Raw genomic sequence first — 19,614 nt, forward strand, 5'->3', positions numbered from 1 at the left:
ACAGACTATAATATTAACACAGGAATTCCCACAAATCCAGTAACATTCTTTCAGTTAGGATGTCTTGGTCTGTTATAAGATCTCTTTAGCACAAGTTATATCATTAAAAGTAAATATAACAGAAAAAGTAATTTACCTCACCTCCACGAAAGGGAAAGACTGGGGAAACAGAATTGTAGGCTCTTTCCCACATTAGACAGACCCAGTTAATTTTATGATCTTCATTTCCCACTACTTCAAATATCGGAACTATGAACAACGAAGCTTCCCTTATTTAAAACACACACAATGCCTCCATTTTATTTAGTATTCTTAATAGCTCCTTAAGATGAGGATTTTAATAGTTTAAATATTTTATTTTCATGAAAATAGTATTATTTAGCTTTTATGCAGTTCCTTACAATGTAGTTGCAAAGCAATTTATACATTTATTAACCATTCTTCACAAAATATCTACATGAAAATATGGAAGGCCAGTTGACAAAGTGGGTCAAAAATTATGTACAAAACAGTGACAGAATTACAATTGAAAATGAAGTAATTCAACTTTCTCTCCATTTAATAGTCTCCAAAATAACTTAATGAGATATGCACTTTCCCAGGTTGATTAAAGGTGAAGTAAAAAATTATAAAGATTATTTAGATCAAATTGTATACATCAGGATTATTTCCAAGTATAATACTCTTTACAATACATAGATATAATGTGATATACAGAAATAATGTTTCTAAAGACCCAGGTAACTATCATATAGTCACAGATACCTTTTTTTCTTTTTTTTAATGTTAGGTCTATTAAAAAACTGTTATTGTACAGTAAACCTCTATAGTGATTCTGCTGAATATCGAAAACTATTAATTACATAAACATTTTAAGAGTCTTGTTTTTTGGTAAGAATTACATCCAATATAAATGTTAGAGATTAAAAAAAAAGGGAGAGAGAGAGAGCTAAGGAAAGTGTCTGGCATATCCATCAGCACTAATAACTGATGAAAGAAGAAATGACATCGCAATCAGAGGAGGTGGCAGATATAAACTCCCCCCTCTCCCAATAGCAATTACTCTAAGACTTTTCCAAAACACATTTTCTTCTCATCAATTTCAAGACATAATCTCCACCAGGGAAAAGCACACACTTTTGAGTTTTTCTAAGCAAAAGGACCCAGTATACACGATTTGTCTGGTGCTTTGTGTCATGGATTGAATTGTGTCCTCCAAAAATCTGTGCCACCTTGGCTAGGCCATGATTTCCAGTATTGTATGGTTGTCCTCCATTTTGTGATCTGATGTAACTATCCTGTATTTGTGATATGTTAATGAGGCAGGATCAGTGTGGGGTGTATCTTGAGTCACAGCCTTACACTTAAGTCACACCCTTAAGTCATACCCTTGCTTGTGTCACATTTTTTTATCTTACAAGAGATAAAAGGAGAGAGAGGCAAGCAGAGAGGGGAGGAAACTTACTACTACCAAGAAAGAAGAACCAGGAGTGGAGCGCATATTCTGGCCCCAGGGTCCCTGCGCTAAGAACCTCCTTGACCCCGGGGAAGGTCGATACCAAGACATATGGAGATTTCCAAGGAATGCTGGGCCCAAAGATGTTGAAAAGAAACAAGGACCTTCACCCAGAGCCGACACAGAGCAATGCCTTCCCCTAGAGCTGGTACCCTGAATGAGGACTTCTAGCCCTGTAAACAGTGAGAGAATAAATTTTTGTTTGCTAAAGCTATCCACCTGTGGTATTTCTGTTAGAGGAGCACTAGATAACTAAGACACCTTGTCACAAAATTAACCTGGCACCATTAATCTCCCATCCTGGCAAAAGTAGCACTGTAGGGAAAGGGCCACATGAACCAGAGACCTACATTATCCTGAGACCAGAAGAACTAGTTGGTGCCCGGCCACAATCGATGTCTGCCCTGCTAGGGAGCACAACAGACAACTCCTGAGGGAGCAGGAGGCCAATGGGATACAGACCCCAAATTCTCATAAAAAGACCATACCTAATGATATGAATGCGACTAGAGGAATCCCAGAGACAATGCTCCCCAGAACTTCTGATGGCACAGGACAGGAACCATCCCCGAAGACAACTCATCAGGCATGAAAAGGACTGGTCAGCAGGGGGGAGAGAGATGCTGATGAAGAGTGAGCCAGTTAAATTAGGTGGACACTGGAGAGTGTGTTGGCAACTCTTGACTGGAGGGGGGATGGGAAGAAAGAGAGAGAGGGAAGATGGCAAAATTGGCACGAAATGAGAGACTGAAAGGGCTGACTCAATAGGGGGAGAGCAAGTGGGAGAAGGGAGTATGATGTATGTAAACCTACATGTGACAGACTGATTGGAATGGTAAATGTTCACTTGAAGCTTAATAAAAATTAATTAAAAAAAAAAAAAAAAAGTAGCACTATAGGTCAGAAGTACCGCGTGGGATACAGACATGCCATAGGTCCAAGCTGACTCTCAGGAGAGGCCCCACACAGGATCGAGCATATGCTTACATTCCTTATTTTTCCTCCACTCTCATAAAGTAAGGGCAGAGTCTGCAATTTTCTTTCTGAGAATGGAAAGTGGACCTAGGTATGCCTATACATATTCCTTTATATGCAATCTTATAAAGTCATGGTCAAAGCATTTCCTTGCAGAGGAATAAACCACTGAAACTTCTAGAAGATAGTATAAAAAGAAATGCTGCAAAGCTGAGGCTAAGGGACTGACATTTTGCCATGATTGCTCCAAAAGTACAAATGCTTCTTTCCTAAGTAAATATGAAACAAAATATTTAAATAAACGAGAATAAGCGCAGATCTTTGTAAACCAATTGTAAGGTATAATTTGCCAAGACCTACAAGACACTTGCTATAAAATTTGAGATGCTAACAAAGTTTTTTTTAACATGAAATAATAAAAGCACCACATTTTCTAAGATCACAGCCAAATCACAGGGTTAAGGCAATCAGAATCTAATTCAAACCAAATATTTGCTTTTACCTAAATTACCTGTCTCTTTTATTACCATTGAAGGTAATTGCCTCAGTTTTCTTCTTAGCATAGTTTATGAGTATTGGAGGCCTAATGCCAGGCCTAAAGGAGGATATTTTAGTTTTTTTCATGAGGTAAAAAAAAAAATCATTAAACCAAACTCCACTTATAGGAAAGAATGTTGTTAGGTGCCATCAAGTCGGTTCCGACTCATAGCAATCCTATGTATAACGGAATGAAACACTGCCTGGTCCTGCACCATCCTCACAATCATTGCTGTGTTTGAGCCCACTGTTGCAGCCACTGTGTCAATCCATCTTGTTGAAGGTCTTCCTCTTTTTCCCTGACCCTCTACTTTACCAAGCCTGATGTCCTTCTCCAGGGAGTGAATACCCCCATGTAATATGACAATTTAGCAGTAGCAAAAAACAGTATCTGACCCGCTAAGGCATTTTAGAATAGACAAAATTGGCGTAAGCTTTTAAACCATGTAATGAAATTACGACTTCATTAGTTTTTCGTGGGAAGGCTTCAAAGTTCACAGTCACGGTTACCAAAAGTTGGAGCAGAGGATCCATGGCTGATGGGTAATCTTAGAAAGAACTTTTGCCAGCATTACCTTAACTCAAAAGAAAAAAATAATTTGTTATTTTCAATTGTAGTCAATTGTCTGAGGCTGTGAGGAATGTGGTCTTCTCAAAGGAAAACAACCAGGCATCAGGAAGCTTCCAGCTGACAGCCTCAAACGTCTCCACTTTCCTGGCCCTCTGCTTGGAACAGCAGTTCAGGATTCTCTGTTGTGAGCTCTTGAGAACATCACTGACCCCTGGTGTCTGAGGTCCTTTCAGCATTATAATTTCTCTGCTTTGCTATTAGTGTGAGCAGAGAGGGGGATTTCAAAAAGAAAGTGAGTTAGGGTGTCAAGAGGCCATATTTTAGGGTGGTATCTAGGAAAGCCATATTTTTTAACCTGCTTTTTGCAACTTGATGAAAATATTAAATAGTAGTTTCCCCAGTTTCTAAAATCTTAATTTCCTGGCCAGACAGACTGGAAGCAATTAAGTCTTGCAGCTTGTTCACCGGGGTCTGGGGGAATGCTGACAGTTTTAATTTACATATTAATGCTTGAAAACATTTTGAGGGGCAAAGAAGAGCAGTCTTTGGTCTTAGTAATGAATAGAATAAGAAACAAAACAAAACAGATGAAAGCGGTTGAAAGGCTCTAGGCAAAATGGTTTGGGTCTGTTTTTTCTGCAATAATTTCAAACTGTCCGTCATTTACTGTAATAAGATGATGGAGTTGCACAGTCTTTTTTTTATTGCTAAAGATGACCATTCCTTGTCTGAGTGTCTTCAATAAAAGGCTAACAATCAAAGTTAACGACCCATCTGTCCCAATTCCAAGTCTACCTTGGGAACAACTCCTCATTCTTTTGCTCAGTTTCTTCCTCCACCCCCAACCTAGAATACCTACCTTATCTAGTCACAGGATTAAAAAAAAAATCAAACAAAAAAACCAACACCGAAATACAGGAATTGTTTTAAATTATTAGGTTAGATAAAACAGCCCATTTGGACCCTTGTTCATTGGAATTTATTTCTGTCTCAGCCCCAGTGCTTTGAAATATGCAGGAATTCTGTTCATTAAAACATTAGTCTGACCCAAGAATGTTGAGAAGTTCATTGCCTCAGGGTTACTGCAATCTGAGACCTCCCAAGAGATCTAAAAAACTAGATGATTAAATGTAGCAAAATATGAACAGGAGACACAGTATGGAAGTCATTTAATAACTATAGTTGCATAGAATTTACTCACTTATCAAACTATTTTTCTCAATGAAATGCCAAACCCGTGAAGCAAAATATGTCAGATGGTGCTTGAAATAGAACTTAAATGGTAGATTAGCGCCAATGCAGTAAGGAAGAGAATGCACAACAATACTATGAGGTAGGCCTATTATCCCCATTGAACAGATCAGGTAATTGAGGCTCAAAAAGATCAAGTAACCTACCAAAGATCCCACAGCCATAACTGATAGTATCTTGCTGCTGTTGTTGGTGTTGTGTGCCGTTGAGTCAATTCCGACTCATAGCGACCCTACAGGACAGAGTAGAGCTGCCCCACAGGGTTTCCAAGCAGCACCTGGTGGATTTGAACTGCCGACCTTTTGGTTAGCAGCTTGAGCTTTTAATCACTTTGCCATGTCTAGCTGAAAAACAAAACAAAAACCCACTGCCATCAAGTCAATTCCGACTCAGTGACCCTATAGAACAGACTAGAACTGTCCCATAGTTTCCAAGGAGCACCTAGTGGATTCAAACTGTCAACCTTTTGGTTTGCAGCCATAGCTCTTAACCACTACACCATGAGGGTTTCCCCTAAGTCTTCAGGTACCCAAAACAATTGAACTCAAGCAAATTCTTGTACATGAGTGTTCACAGCAGCACTATTCACAATGGCCAGAAGGTGGAAACCACCCAAGCGTTCATCAATTGAACAGTGGATAAAAAAATGTGGTATACACATAGAACAGAGTATTATACAGTCATAAAAAGAAATGAAGTCCTGATACATGGATGAACCTCAAAAACATTATGCTAAGTGAAAGAAGCTGGGCACAAAGGGACAAATAGTTTATGATTCCACTTGTATGAAATATCCAGAATAGATAAACTTGATTAGTGGTTACCAGGGGCTGGAGGGGGTGGGAGAAATGGGATGAGTGGTTACCAGGGGCTAGAGGAGGGGAGAAATGGGAAGTGACTGCTTCATGGGTATGGGGTTTCTTTTTGAGGTGATGAAAATGCTTTGTAACTAGATAGAAGTGGTGTGGTTGCACAATATTGTGAAATGTACTAAACGCCACTCAACTTTAAGATGGTCAATTTCACGCTATGTGAATTTCACCTGGAAACCCTGGTGGCGTAGCGGTTAAGTGCTACGGCTGCTAACCAAGAGGTCAGCAGTTCGAATCCACCAGGCGCTCCTTGGAAACTCTATGGGGCAGTTCTACTCTGTTCTATAGGATTGCTATGAGTCGGAGCAGACTCAACGGCAGTGTTTTTTTTGGGTTTTGAATTTCACCTAAATTAAAAACCACACATAGAAAAATGAAATGATGATTGACCATAAAGCCCTAGATGAACAGCAGGAAATTTTCTTTTTCTTGATTTATCACAATTTCAACACACAAGTTTTTGACCATTTAAACCGATATTAAAAAAAATTACCCATTAAAAGTTCAAATAAGGCATTTATGTAGCTGAGGTCTCCTAATTTGTTGGCAGAGCACCTAGTAGAGTTTACAGCATACAAGAAGCTGTAGAAAGGTTTTTAATTTGTATAAAGTGCAAAGAAAAAGAACATTGAGGAAGAATATAAAATGGCCAGAGCCTAGGAAATAGGCTAACACACATGCATATGCACGTATCTATATATCTGAGTATGCAGATAGACGTGAACACTCAGGAGAGAAGCTTGTTTTTCCTCACAACTTGTTTTGTGTTTCTCCAAAAACTTAAGAGTAAATAGTAGCTTACAGGCACCTCCCTCTGGGTTTCAGCAAGAGGGCACACACAGGGAGGGCCTCTAGCTGCCATTTCCTATTGCTTCCCTGGCGAGACAATGCAGGAGGTTAAGTTACTTCAGGAGATTCTCAACAGGGCTCCCATTGTTCCAAGCTCAAAACTCAGAGACACAATGGGCCCCATTCACAGGGACAGCATACAGGCTAGGGAATGGTCCCTTAGTATAGTGTCAACTTTTCGTTGGGACATCAAATTTTCATAAACACTTGCACAAATACATGTTAGTTATTGTTTTTTTTAAAACTGTATAAAGAAATAAAACTCAATGAACACTAAACGGGGAGTCAGGACACTGAGTCTTAGCCTCAGCTCTCTCTAATGTGACTTTAAGCTAGTCATTTGTTCTTCTGAGCCTCAGTTTCCTTGTTTGTAAAACGAAAATGATTTCTAAGGCCACTTTGAACTCTAAAATTCTGTGAACACATATGAGGTCTACTGATGTTGCTACACTATTCACTACAATGAGTAAAGCTGGCAGCAGGAAAGAACCATTAGTTCATATCTTTTCGTTCACTCTCAGCACTTACAAACAAGAAGCCTTAATAAAAACAGGCAGAGAAACTCCATTATCTTTTCTCTCTCTTACACAGACAAATCATAATGAGTAAGATCCAGTGAGTCCTTCCGTCCCAACCGGTCCAGATCACTCACAAAGGTAGCCCTACACAAAGCACAATGACGAATGCCATCAACAGAAGCCATCACTACATTTTTATGTCATCTTTTCTTAAGTTATTAATGCAGTTTGAGAATCTCTTGATTTCTTTGCAATGACTTAAAATCCCCAGACGAAAAATGTCATTTCCAAGAATGTAATCAAGGTCCCAAGATTCCATACCATGTCATTTTTTTGTTTTTTCAACCTCAAAACTTGCCAAAGCAAGGACTTTGTCTCCAGAGCCTAAGGAGAAAGACACAATTATCAAAAAGGTTATTTCAAATGTATTTACAGTTGTAGGTAAAGACAGAAAAATCTTTCACACAGAACGTGAAATAGAAAATAGAATCAGCCTCCGTTCTCAGTGTGTTAACCCCTAACCTTCCGCGGCCATCACAATTCCCTTCCTTCTGCACAAACGATCTTGCTGCACCCAGAGGGTGACTTATTGGCTATAAATTCTTACTCCAGCTCAAGGTATGTAATATGTAAGATATTTATTTTTATAGTTACATTTAGCTGACAAATAGTAAAAAAGAAAAAAAGCTAAAAAAAGCTGCATGAAATTTAATTATTTTGAATTAAAAAGTATTGGGAAATAAAACCAATGAATTGGATTTATGAAGAAAATCATTCTGTTTTTACCGCTAAACTCAAGAAAAGGTCATTTATCCCCACCACACTGCCCTTCGGTCTGGAATGGTAATACATGTTCAGCTTTCAGAAATACGAAGGTACTCACCAAGGTCAGTGGCGACTTTCTCAAACTGGCTGAGTATAGCACCCGCATTTGCTGACAGGAACGCCTCATCATCTGCAGTCAGCTAAACAGAACAAAACAAACTGCAGTCTAGTGCATGCAAATGTTATGAGTGGTTCTAAGAACCACAGTGAAGAATGTCTCAGGACCACAAAGTAGATCATGGATCAAAAAGTTCTGTACCAAATACTTCACAATTTTTCTTTATATCTAAAATGTTAAATAAAATACTGGTACCTTCTCTCCAAGTTTCCTGAGAGCTGTTAGTATCTCCACTTTCTGTTGAGTGTACAGGTCTCTTTCCAGCTTTCCTACCATCAGATCTCTATCCATCTACAGTGGATGAATGCAAAGCACACAGTGTTTAAGTGAGAAAAATATTCTGTGGTTAAAATCCAGCTTGTCAGACCTAGTGCTTAAAAAAATCCTCTAGCTGATTCATGAAGAACTACAGAAATAATTCAAGGCAAACATGATATAAATGATTTTACACAGTTCTAATAAACATTAAAGCTAATCATAATCATTACACGTAGTTCCCAACTTAAAACATATTTGACTTACAACAAACCGGGCTTATGACCATCTGTTTTTTTTTGGTACATCTTATTGTTAGTAATATGCACTACACACAATGCTGCAGTGCATAAAAGGACCATACAGACAACTCTCATTAATTTTCTGACTAGCAACACCATCCTTATTCCCAGGAATAATTCAGGTGATCCAGAACCTTCCACAAGTGGAGTTATTACCACAACTAAGAAAATGCCAACATTGTCTATTTTTTCATGGATGTGTGTATTTCTTTACGTATGTGTGTATGTATGTATTAAAATATATTTGTAAGCATATGTAAAGCTTCCAACCCCCAAAGATTTATATAGTGATAATAAAAGGCAATAAAAAAAAAAACAACAAGGTTTTTGACTCATGTCAGAACTGACTACAGAACAGAACTCCTTCCTAAATCGGGGACTACCTGTGTTTTAGTTATAAACTCTGCTGAAGAAGTAGTAGGTCAGTAGCTTCCTTTGTAAAGAAGCTATCCTCTAAGAACTCATTTCGTTAAAGTGAAATGTGGCCTGCAGCTTGAATGGTACAACTGGTATTAGATCTTCTGGAACTTCAGTTAAATATCATCCCCACCACAGAAACACTGAGTGTACTATGCATAGTTACTATTCTAAGTGCTTTACCCACCACCATTGCAGTCGAGTCGATTCCAATTCACAGTGACCCTGTAGTACAGAGTAGAACTGCCTCATAGGGTTTCCAAGGCTCTAATATTTACAGGAGCAGGCTGCCATATCTTTCTCCCACAGGGCAGCTGGTGGGTTGGAACCGCCCACCTTTCTGTTAGCAGCTGAATGCTTAACCACTGCGTCACCAGGGTCCCTTCTAAGTGCTTTCTGCACGTATTAATTCATAAACCTCATGACAACCATAAGAGCGAGGGACTATCATTATCACCATTTTACAGAGGGAGAAGATAAGGCACAAAGAGGTTGAATACATTGTCCAAGGTTACACTTCTTAGTAGTGGAGCAGGGATTCAAATCCAGTCAGTCTGACCCAAGTCATGCTCTTAACCACTCTGCTACTGAATTACCCATGGTTTTCTGGGTACATATAACTTATTAATGCCTCAATTATATTTAAGTCTATAAACAGACTTCCTGAAGTACCAGGTCTATAAAGGTCTTGGAGATTCTTAGATGAGAGATGCCACAGAAGCACAAAGCAACGTTGCTAATGAATTCCAAATGGGATTTAAACTTGGGGCTCCAGAAGTAAAGGTGAAACCTTAAAGGTGGAGTATAAGTTGAAGCAGTCAGTGGGAATTTAAAATGCCATGTGCTGCTTTGACTTCTACATTCCTTTTCAATCACAACTGCTCAAAGGACTAATCTGTCAGAAAAGTTTGAGTTGCTGCTCTAAATTCAACTGCTCAATTTTTAAGCTTTAGAATATCATATTGGAGAAACTCTCAGGCTGGGAAAAGAAACGAATACAATGATCCGATCAATTTAAAGAAACTTTACCTCTGCTAACCTTGTCCGAAGCTGACCTGGTTGTTTCTTTGCAAACAACCTGATGACCTCTGGAGTTTTAAAGGCCTGACTAATAGCTGCCTGGATAGCCTAGAAAAACAGAAAGGCAAAAACCAACCAAAATATTCCAATGAATGACATTACAATAATATTTAACATACAAAGTAAACCACTAAGAGACCATTTATATACTCAGTCATTGGTAAGTCTTCTTTGTTCATCAAGTGCTGTTATAATTTTAGTTCCTATTTGCTATTTCCATGCATGTCACTAAAGCCAAACATCAAGCTAAATGAAGATCTGGACATACGTACTGTTTTATGCAGAAGTAGACACTCATCTTGAAGTAATACCAAAAAACACAGGGTATGTTTCCTACAACTACACTTACAAAAAAGAAAGAAAATTACATATCAACTCTGTCATCAATGTGAGTAAATTATGCTTACCAATTGCATTCCACTTAGTTCATCTACCAAAGTCATATTTCCAGACATAATTTTCTTCAGTGAATCATTAAATTCACTTAGCTGCTCCAGCGTTTCCTTTTTGGTTTCTTCATATTCCTCTGTATCAAGTTCCTCTCTAGAGTACATTGAATGTCATAATATAAAAAAAGACTTTCAGGTGAAAAAAGTAATCTCATTACTGTATACAAAAATCTTACATATATATATATATACTTATAAAAAAGATCCTGGGGAAAAAGGTTGAAGTAACTATCAAACTGCTAATAATGCTTATCTTCAGAGAGCAGTATGGACGTTTTCCTGCAACGCGGTCACTTTGATAATAAAACATTTTTATTTTACCACAATGAAGCACACTGAACAAACTTCTTTTAAGTGGACTATGAATCAATGGTACAACTTTGAGCAAACCTCAGCTTCTTTAAGTTGCAGACAATGACGTTGTTGCTGTTGTTAGTTGCTGTTGAGTTAGCCCCAGAAACACACACAACGGGATCAGGCTGTTGTGATCCAGAGTTTGTGCTGGCTGAGTTTTTAGAAGTAGATCGCCAGGCCTCTCTTCCTAGTCTGTCTTAGTCTGGGATCTCCACTGAAACCTGTTCGGCATCATAGGACTCCACTGACAGACAGTGGCTGCACAGGCTGGGAGTTAAACCTGGGCTTCTGGCATAGAAGGGGAGAATTCTACCAATGAACTACCACTGCCCATCCCTCACCCCCAGGCAGATAATGACAGTCTCCATAGGGTTGTTATGAAAATTACATGAGATATGGAAAGTGTTTGGCATATAATGTGTTGTTAGGTGCTGTCGAGTTGGTTCTGATGTATAGAGACCCTGTGACAACCGAACGAAACACTGCCGGGTCCTGCGCCATCCTCACAATCGTTATTATGCTTGGGCCCATTGTTGCAGCCACTGTGTCAATCTATCTCGTTGAGGGTCTTCCTCTCTTTCACTGTCCCTCTACTTCACCAAGCATGATGTCCTTCTTCGGGCACTGGTCCCTCCTGATAACATGTCTAAAGCATGTGAGAAGATGTCTTGCCATCCTTGCTTCTAAGGAGCATTCTGGTTGTATGTCTTCCAAGTCAGATTTGTTTGTTCTTCTGGCAGTCCATGGTATATTCAACATTCTTCACCAACACCATAATTCAAAGGTATCAGTTCTTAGCATATAAATACTTGGTAAATAGCTATTATTATCATTATTAATGGTACTAAAACCAAATTGCCATTGAGTCGATTCTGACTCATAGTGACCCTATAGGACAGTGTAGAACTGCCCCATAGAGTTTCCAAGGAGCGCCTGCTGGATTTGAACTGCTGACCTTTTGGTTAGCAGAGGTAGCTCTTAACCACTACACCACAGGGTTTCCATCGTTAATGGTAGTACCTGGTATACTTTGAAATACAACAGCAATGCAGTACTTACATTAATTGTCACCTGAATAGGAGGGCAATTTTATTTAGTCTAACAAACTATTTATTAAACATTTACTGCAAATAGCAATAGCTACCATTTACTGAGCACCTACTTTGGGCCAAGTGCTGGCTCTTCATCTGTGATATTCAAAACAACCTTGACAGGTTGTTAAAAAGTTCAATGACTAGTCTTGGTCCTTTAAGTAAATAAGGCTGAAAACACATAACAGAAGTTCAAATAGCATGTTCTCACTTGATATCAGGCAGGGCTGCTTCAAATACTAAAGACAAGGTAGGTATTGATATTTCTACTTCACACATAAGGACATGAAAACTTAACGAGGTTAAGTATTTTGCCCAAGTTCACACGAAGTTAGTAATTAATTGAAAGGCTTTCATATCCTAGCCTTTGTGACTCCAAAGCCTATGCAAAGTTTCTTTCACCAATAGACAAAGCACTGTGAAGAATACCACAGGGGAAACCAAAATCACACATAGGCCTGAACCCACAGAGTTTATAATTAACCTTATTGCAGAAAAAAGCCATTTTACAACGTAACGACATACAATTATACGATTACCTGCATTCCTCCAGATCTTGTAATTGCTGCATTAGTCTATCCAACTGTTCTTCCAAGTTCTGTTTTAATTTGCTTGTCTCCGTTTTTCCTCTGGAAGCCATTTTAATCTCTATGTAGAACAATAAACCCAGTTACAGTGCATCATATTTCATTATTTGAAGTAATTCAATATACTAGTGCAATTAAAATAGGCTCTACTGTTTTTGAACTTCAGATGTGAGATAGCTACATAAAGAAAATCCCAATTTAGATACAAATTTAAACCTATATAGTAGCATTCCACAAAAATTCCTGACAATGTTCTTAAACGACTTGACAAACCACTTAGAAGGCTTCGTTATTGGTCCATCTGACTTTCAATAGATAGCTAGATGAAAAAGCAGATCTGTAAAGAAATAGACTGGTGTGACCTTACTTTATAAAAAGATTCATTATAGCATTCTTTTTAATTTTTAGTAAGTACTGGTCTTTTTAAAAAAGCTTTTTATTAAAGTACGGCATTCGTATAGAAAAGTACACATAAATGTACAAATAAATTTTCACAATTGGACACACCTCAGCAACCAGCACCCATATCAAGAGACAGAACATTCCAGGATTCAGAACACTCCTAGGGTTATCTTGTACTTCTTATATGCGTTTACCTAATGATTTGTGAGAATGAACATCTTTCCATATACATTTCTTCTTTGGGGATGTGCCCATTTTTCTACTGGATTATCTTTCTTTCATTAATTTACATAACATGGATATGAAAACTTCGTAATTATGTTATAAATATTATCTCTTATCTCCTGACTTTAAATTAAGGATGTTGTCACAAATAAATTACTGTTTTTTAATGGCCTTTCTTGTCCTCTGAGTATTCTGAGTTTCGTGTACCATGAAGGCAGATCCTACCCACCCCAAGATTTATAAAAATATACGTCTTTGTATTCTAACACTTTCATAAATTTTTTTTTACATTTAGCTCTTTAAGCTATCTGCAACTTTTTGTTTATGCTACGGAGTAGGGGTCTTTTATTTTCTTTCAAAAGGATAGCCAATTGTCCTATCACCATCTACTACCTAAACAGCTCATCCTTTATTCATTGATCTAACATGCTACCTTTATTGTAAGTCAAATTCCCAGACTCAAGTCTGTTTCATCGATCATATTCTAGTCCTAAGCCGTTATCTCACTATTTTAAATAAGTTTATGGCTAGTGTATTTTGATAACTGATAAGGACTTGCATTTTTTCTTATTTTTTTATTGTGGTGAAATATACATAACATTAAAATTTACCATTTTAACCATTTTCGAGTGTACGATTCAGTGGCATTAAGTACATTCATAATGTTGTATAACCATCACTACTAAGTTTCCAAAACTTCTTTATTATCCCAAACGGAAACTCTATACCCATTAAACAGGAACTCCCTGTTATCCTCACCCCGGTAAACTTAATTCTACTTTTTGAGTTTATAAATTTGTCCATTCTAGGTACCTCATATAAGTGAAATCATACAATATTTGTCTTTTTTGTGTCTGGCTTATCGCACTTGGCATATCTCCAAGATTCTTCCATGTTGTAGCACGTATTGGAACTTCACGCCTTGTATGACTGCATAATATCCCACTGTATGTATACACCACATTTTGTTTATCTATTCATCTGCTGATGGACACTTGGATTATTTCCACCTTTTGGCTAATGTGAATAGTGCTATTATAAATATCGGTAAGACTTGCCTTTTATTACTGTTCTTTTTTTTTTTTTCAAAAAATTCTTGGCTAGTCTTGTGCATTTTTCTTCTAGATAAATTTGAGAATTAGCTTTTCAAGGTCATTATAAATTCAGTTGAAATTTTGACAGGGATTACATGAATTTAGAGACTAATGAGAAAATCTATGTTTGCAATTTGAATCTTCCTATCAAGGAATATATCTCTCCATTTATCTAGGTCTTCTTTTATGATCTTCAGTTTTTTTTTTTAAAGTATGGTTTTATTCACATAGGTCATGAATATTGGCTATTCCTGGACGTTCTGTATTTTTTGTTAATATTGAAAATGAGGTTCTTTTGTTATTACAACTTCTAGCTGATCATTGCTTATGCAGAGAAAAGCTACTGATTTTGGTGTGTTGATACTGTATACATTTACCTTAACATTTACGGCATTTAAGTTTTTCCATTTATAAAAATTAAATTTATATTCCTTCCAGGAAACACATTTTGTTTAATATTAGGTATAACCATTTATCAAAACTAAAATCCTAGGATAACTTATAAAAAGCATTTTATATATTTTTACACATAAAGAAATCATTACTAGATGATTTGATATGATTTAGTATGAGATATCAGGTTTGAAAAAATATATATATAGAAGAATAGATTTGACTCATTGAACACTAGTGACCAAAGACCAGATGAGTTGTGGAATGACATCAAGAATATCACACATGAAGAAAGCAAGAGGTCATTGAAAAGACAGGAAAGAAAGAAAAGACCAAGATGGATGTCAGAGAAGACTCTGAAACTTGCTCTCGAACATCGGGCAGCTAAAGCAAAAGGAAGAATTGATGAAGTAAAAGAACTGAACAGAAGATTTCAAAGGGCGTCTCAAGAAGACAAAGTATTATAATGACATGTGCAAAGAACTGGAGATGGAAAACCAAAAGGGAAGAACACGCTCGGCATTTCTCAAGCTGAAAGAACTGAAGAAAAAATTCAAGCCTCGAGTTGCAAAAGTGAAGGATTCTATGGCAGAAAATATTAAAGGACGCAGGAAGCATCAAAAGAAGATGGAAGGAATACACAGAGTCATTACACCCAAAAGAATTAGTCGATGTTCGACCATTTCAAGAGGTGGCATATGATCAGGAACCGATGGTACTGACGGAAGAAGTCCAAGCTGCTCTGAAGCCACTGGCGAAAAACAAGGCTCCAGGAATTGATGGAATATCAATTGAGATGTTTCAACAAAGAGATGCAGCGCTGGAGGTGCTCACTCGTCTATGCTAAGAAATATGGAAGACAGCTTCATGGCCAACTGACTGGAAGAGATCCATATTTATGCCTATTCCCAAGAAATACGATCCAACCGAATGTGGAAATTGTAGAACAATATCATTAATATCACATGCAAGCAAAATTTTGCTGAAGATCATTCAAAAATGGCTGCAGCAGTGATATCGACAGGGAACTGCCAGAAATTCAGGCCAGTTTCAGAAGAGGACGTGGAACCAGGGATATCATTGCTGATGTCAGATGGATCCTGGCTGAAAGCAGAGAATACCAGAAAGATGTTTACCTGTGTTTTATTGACTATGCAAAGGCATTTGACTGTGTGGATCATAACAAACTATGGATAACGTTGCAAAGAATGGGAATTCCAGAACACTTAATTGTGCTCATAAGGAACCTTTTCATAGATCAAGAGGCAGTTGTTCGGACAGAACAAGGGAATACTGATTGGTTTTAAGTCAGGAAAGGCGTGCTTCAGAGTTGTAATCTTTCATCATACCTATTCAATCTGTATGCTGAGCAAAAAATCCGAGAAGCTGGATTATATGAAGAAGAATGGGGTATCAGGATTGGAGGAAGACTCATTAACAACCTGCATTATGATACAACCTTGCTTGCTGAAAGTGAAGAGGACTTGAAGCACTTACTAATGAAGGTCAAAGACCACAGCCTTCAGTATGGACTGCACCTCAACATAAAGAAAACAAAAATCCTCACAAGTGGACCAGTGAGCAACATCATGATAAATGGAGAACAGATTGAAGTTGTCAAGGATTTCATTTTACTTGGATCCAGTCAACAGCCAGGGAATTAGCAGTCAAGAAATCAAAAGACGCGTTGCATTGGGCAAATCTGCTGCAAAGGACCTCTTCAAAGTGTTGAAGAGCAAAGATGTCACCTTGAAGACTAAGGTGTGCCTGACCCAAGCCATGGTATTTTCAATCACATCATATGCATGTGAAAGCTGGACAATGATAAGGAAGACTGAAGAAGAATTGACACCTTTGAATTGTGGTGTTGGCAAAGAATATTGAATATACCATGGCCTGCCAAAAGAACGAACAAATCTGTCTTGGAAGAAGTACAACCAGAATGCTCCTTAGAATCAAGGATGGCAAGACTGCGTCTTACACACTTTGGACATGTTGTCAGGAGGGATCAGTCCCTGGAGAAGGACATCATGCCTGGCAAAGTACAAGGTTGTGGAAAAGAGGAAGACCCTCAACAAGGTGGATTGACACAGTGGCTGCAACAACGAGCTCAAGTATAACAACGATTGTAAGGATGGCACAGGACTGGGCAGTGTTTCGTTCTGTTGTGCATAAGGTTGCTATGAGTTGGAACCGACTCGACGGCACCTAACAACAACAACATCTGGTTTGATATGAAAAGGTTTCCTCACATTGTATTCAAAATAGAATGCAATTAAGTGAAAATTTATTTTTTACTACCCTACCTTTTAAAATCAGCTTACATCATCATCATTTTATGATATGTAAATATAAACAGGCTTCAGAAGTATAATTTATGATAGCTGCATTTTGTATATAATAGTTGGGTGGGTTTCTCCTGGAAATTCACATTTACGTTTTTATTTGTTATCCTTTGAATTTTCAGGTAAGAGTCGCGGGAAACCCAAAATGAAAGTACAAGTGTCTTTTTAGGCCTAATTTCCTACAGTCCAACGACACTGGGAATACTTGTTATTTGAGAACAAGCCATGCATTTGTTCATCCTTCCTGTCTGAGCCTGTATTTTTTGTACTTATCAAGCCAGGTCATCTATTCTTTGAGCTCTAGCTCAAGTGTTACCTTCTCCATAGTACCTTCCTTGCTTCTCTCCCAATCACTAGGTTGTGAGCTTAAGAGTAGGGATTTTGCCTTTTCTTTATGCCCCAGCACCTAGTACCATGCTGGGCAGATTGGTAAACAAATAATGAGAGTTAATTGCTTCTTCCTCTGCATTCCACATCTTATTCTCTATTTAGCACTTATTTCTGCCTTGAATTAATATGCGGATTTCATTTTCCCACATTCGTCTGTCTTCTCCAGACTGTAAACTCTGAGAGTAGAAAACAGGTCTGATTCCTCTCTCAGCCTCTTCAGCACCTAATAGAGAATAGGTATTTGATAAGTGGATAAAGTATATAAAGGCTTAATGTATTTTAAGGGGGTAGAGCTATTCTGAATAAATTTCAGGGAATATGGGGGCACTTTCAAAGGCATAAGCTGGTGCTATATTATTTCAGATTTATCCCTGAAAGATTAACTCGCTGGCACCACCTAGCATTCAATAAAGGTGGTGCACCTTTTACCAAAACTACAGGAACAGTTTGGTAAACTCCAGATCAAACACTAATCTGGAGTGGAAGGCGCTCATTTATGCTTACCTGCTTCTGCGTACTTTTAATTCTGCACGGTGCTGACTAGTTCCAAATTGCATAAACCTTCAATTCTTGCAGTTCCAAGGGTTATATATTTGAGAAAAGCGACGTTGTTCATCAGGACTACGAGAGGCTCAAAGTTCAAACCATGTGGGGGTGGAGTTGGCTGGAAAAGGGGAAACCATTCAACAAGTAGTTTTATTTGTCATAATCTCCACTTGAGCTGCCTGAAATTGAAACACACACCTCTCCTCTTCCCAGGAAGACAAAATGGGGGCGGGTGTGGGTGGGGGGAGAAACCCGTTTTCTCCCTCGATGGTGCCTCCAGCAGCCTGAGGTCTTTTCCTAGCGACCCCAAGAGTGTCATTGAGGGAAACTCCGCACGCAGTGACGCCTTGAAGGAAGTTGTCAAACTCAGAAGCGGAAAAGGCAAGGGCAGAAAGCACACCTTTTTCCGGACTGGAATCGAGCACCGTTTGGATTTAGCCCATCTGGACTAGGAGCTCCGACCACAACCCCCGAATCCTATCTTCCGATGGAACCTGAGGCTACCGGACTTCCCGCGGCAGCTGGGATCGACCAGGCCCCGGTAGCTGCCAGCCTTTGCCGTGAACCCGCGTCGCTCAAAACTCTTCCCAGCCCTCCCGAACAATTCCTGGACAACCTACTTAGGCCCCCGGGGTCCTCTCTCCACCTACCCCAGCCCCACGGTCCCCAAGTTTGGAGCCAGGGCCCCGCCTACCTGAGGGCCCAAGCCCGGAGGACACAAGCAAGAGGAGTACTTCCGGCGGATGCGCGCTCTTCCAGGCTCCTCGACCAATGAGGATGCGGCAGAAGGTGTTGCCTAAGCTGTCGTCCGAGTCGCGGGTGTTCTCCCAGCGGACTCTGGCCGGTTGGCGTATGTGGTTTTGGTAAGCGCCTTCTCCCCGAGCCCTAGAGAAACCGGGTTCCTAGGGGAGTCAGTCCGGGATTCCTTTTTGTTGCAGGTATTGGTAGTCCGAGATGGGGGAGGGGAGTCTTTGAGGGTACCCGAGCAGTGGCTTCACTAGGTTTGCTGTCACCCAGTGTGGTAATTCATGGTGTCACCACTACCCCCCCATGTACCGTCCCCTGTTCCAAACCATACAAAATCTTTAGTAATGTTTTTTGTACTACTGTTACTCTTAAATCGTAATTCCCATATATCACTTCTTTTCCTTTAATTACTATTTCATTCTCAAAAAAGTTATTGTTATAGGTTCACAAATACTAATTACGACAATACCGTAGCTGAAACACCAGAAAATTTGACAAAATCAGAAACCGTAAAAACACCGGCAGCAACCAAAACGCGCTGTATGCTGTGCAGATGAGACCGAAGCGTCACCGTAGTTGGGTAATAATGACAGCTCTGACTCTAGGGCACTAGAAGTTTCAAAAGTAAACTAGCATAGAGTTTCAGCCTTGTGAATATATTGATCCATGTGAGCTGGATTTATGGAAAGTGTTTTCGTTGTTGTGACTAATTACTGGAATGTTTTTATAAAAAGTAATTTCTGCTGAAACTGCACAAAAATTTTATTGTCATTTTAGTGTCACCCCCTCTGACAGTGTCACCCTTCTGATCCACACCCCTCTAGTGACACCACTGTCCCTTAAAAAAAAAAAAAATTTTTTTCCCTTAGGTAAGGTCACATTCCAGTTTGGGGCTAGGGCTTTTG

At 38.9% G+C, this 19,614-nt stretch overlaps 2 protein-coding genes across 3 annotated transcripts in view; one reads left to right on the top strand and one right to left on the bottom strand.

The window, feature by feature from the left end:
- Positions 1-387: 387 nt before the first annotated feature.
- LZIC (leucine zipper and CTNNBIP1 domain containing) lies at positions 388-18,725 on the bottom strand. 2 transcript variants are annotated; one of them, XM_049877881.1, is made up of 8 exons: positions 18,657-18,725; positions 17,921-18,080; positions 12,520-12,628; positions 10,521-10,629; positions 10,036-10,134; positions 8,228-8,323; positions 7,973-8,054; positions 388-7,473 (listed from the first exon to the last, which is right to left on the bottom strand). In XM_049877881.1, the coding sequence occupies exons 3-8, from the start codon at positions 12,618-12,620 to the stop codon at positions 7,415-7,417; spliced, it is 546 nt and encodes a 181-aa protein (XP_049733838.1). In that variant the 5' UTR covers positions 12,621-12,628; positions 17,921-18,080; positions 18,657-18,725; the 3' UTR covers positions 388-7,414. The 2 variants fall into 2 exon arrangements, with proteins under 2 accessions (XP_049733838.1, XP_049733837.1); XM_049877880.1 differs by having other exon boundaries at positions 10,494-10,629.
- Positions 18,356-19,614, top strand: part of NMNAT1 (nicotinamide nucleotide adenylyltransferase 1) — a 43,953-nt gene continuing 42,694 nt past the window's right edge. Inside the window, exon 1 of the mRNA XM_049877877.1 lies at positions 18,356-18,825. The gene's annotated coding sequence lies outside the window, so the exon portion shown is untranslated. The remainder of the gene's footprint in view (positions 18,826-19,614) is intronic.

Source organism: Elephas maximus, chromosome 3 (assembly GCF_024166365.1).
Source record: "Elephas maximus indicus isolate mEleMax1 chromosome 3, mEleMax1 primary haplotype, whole genome shotgun sequence".
Taxonomy (NCBI): Eukaryota; Metazoa; Chordata; class Mammalia; order Proboscidea; family Elephantidae; genus Elephas; species Elephas maximus.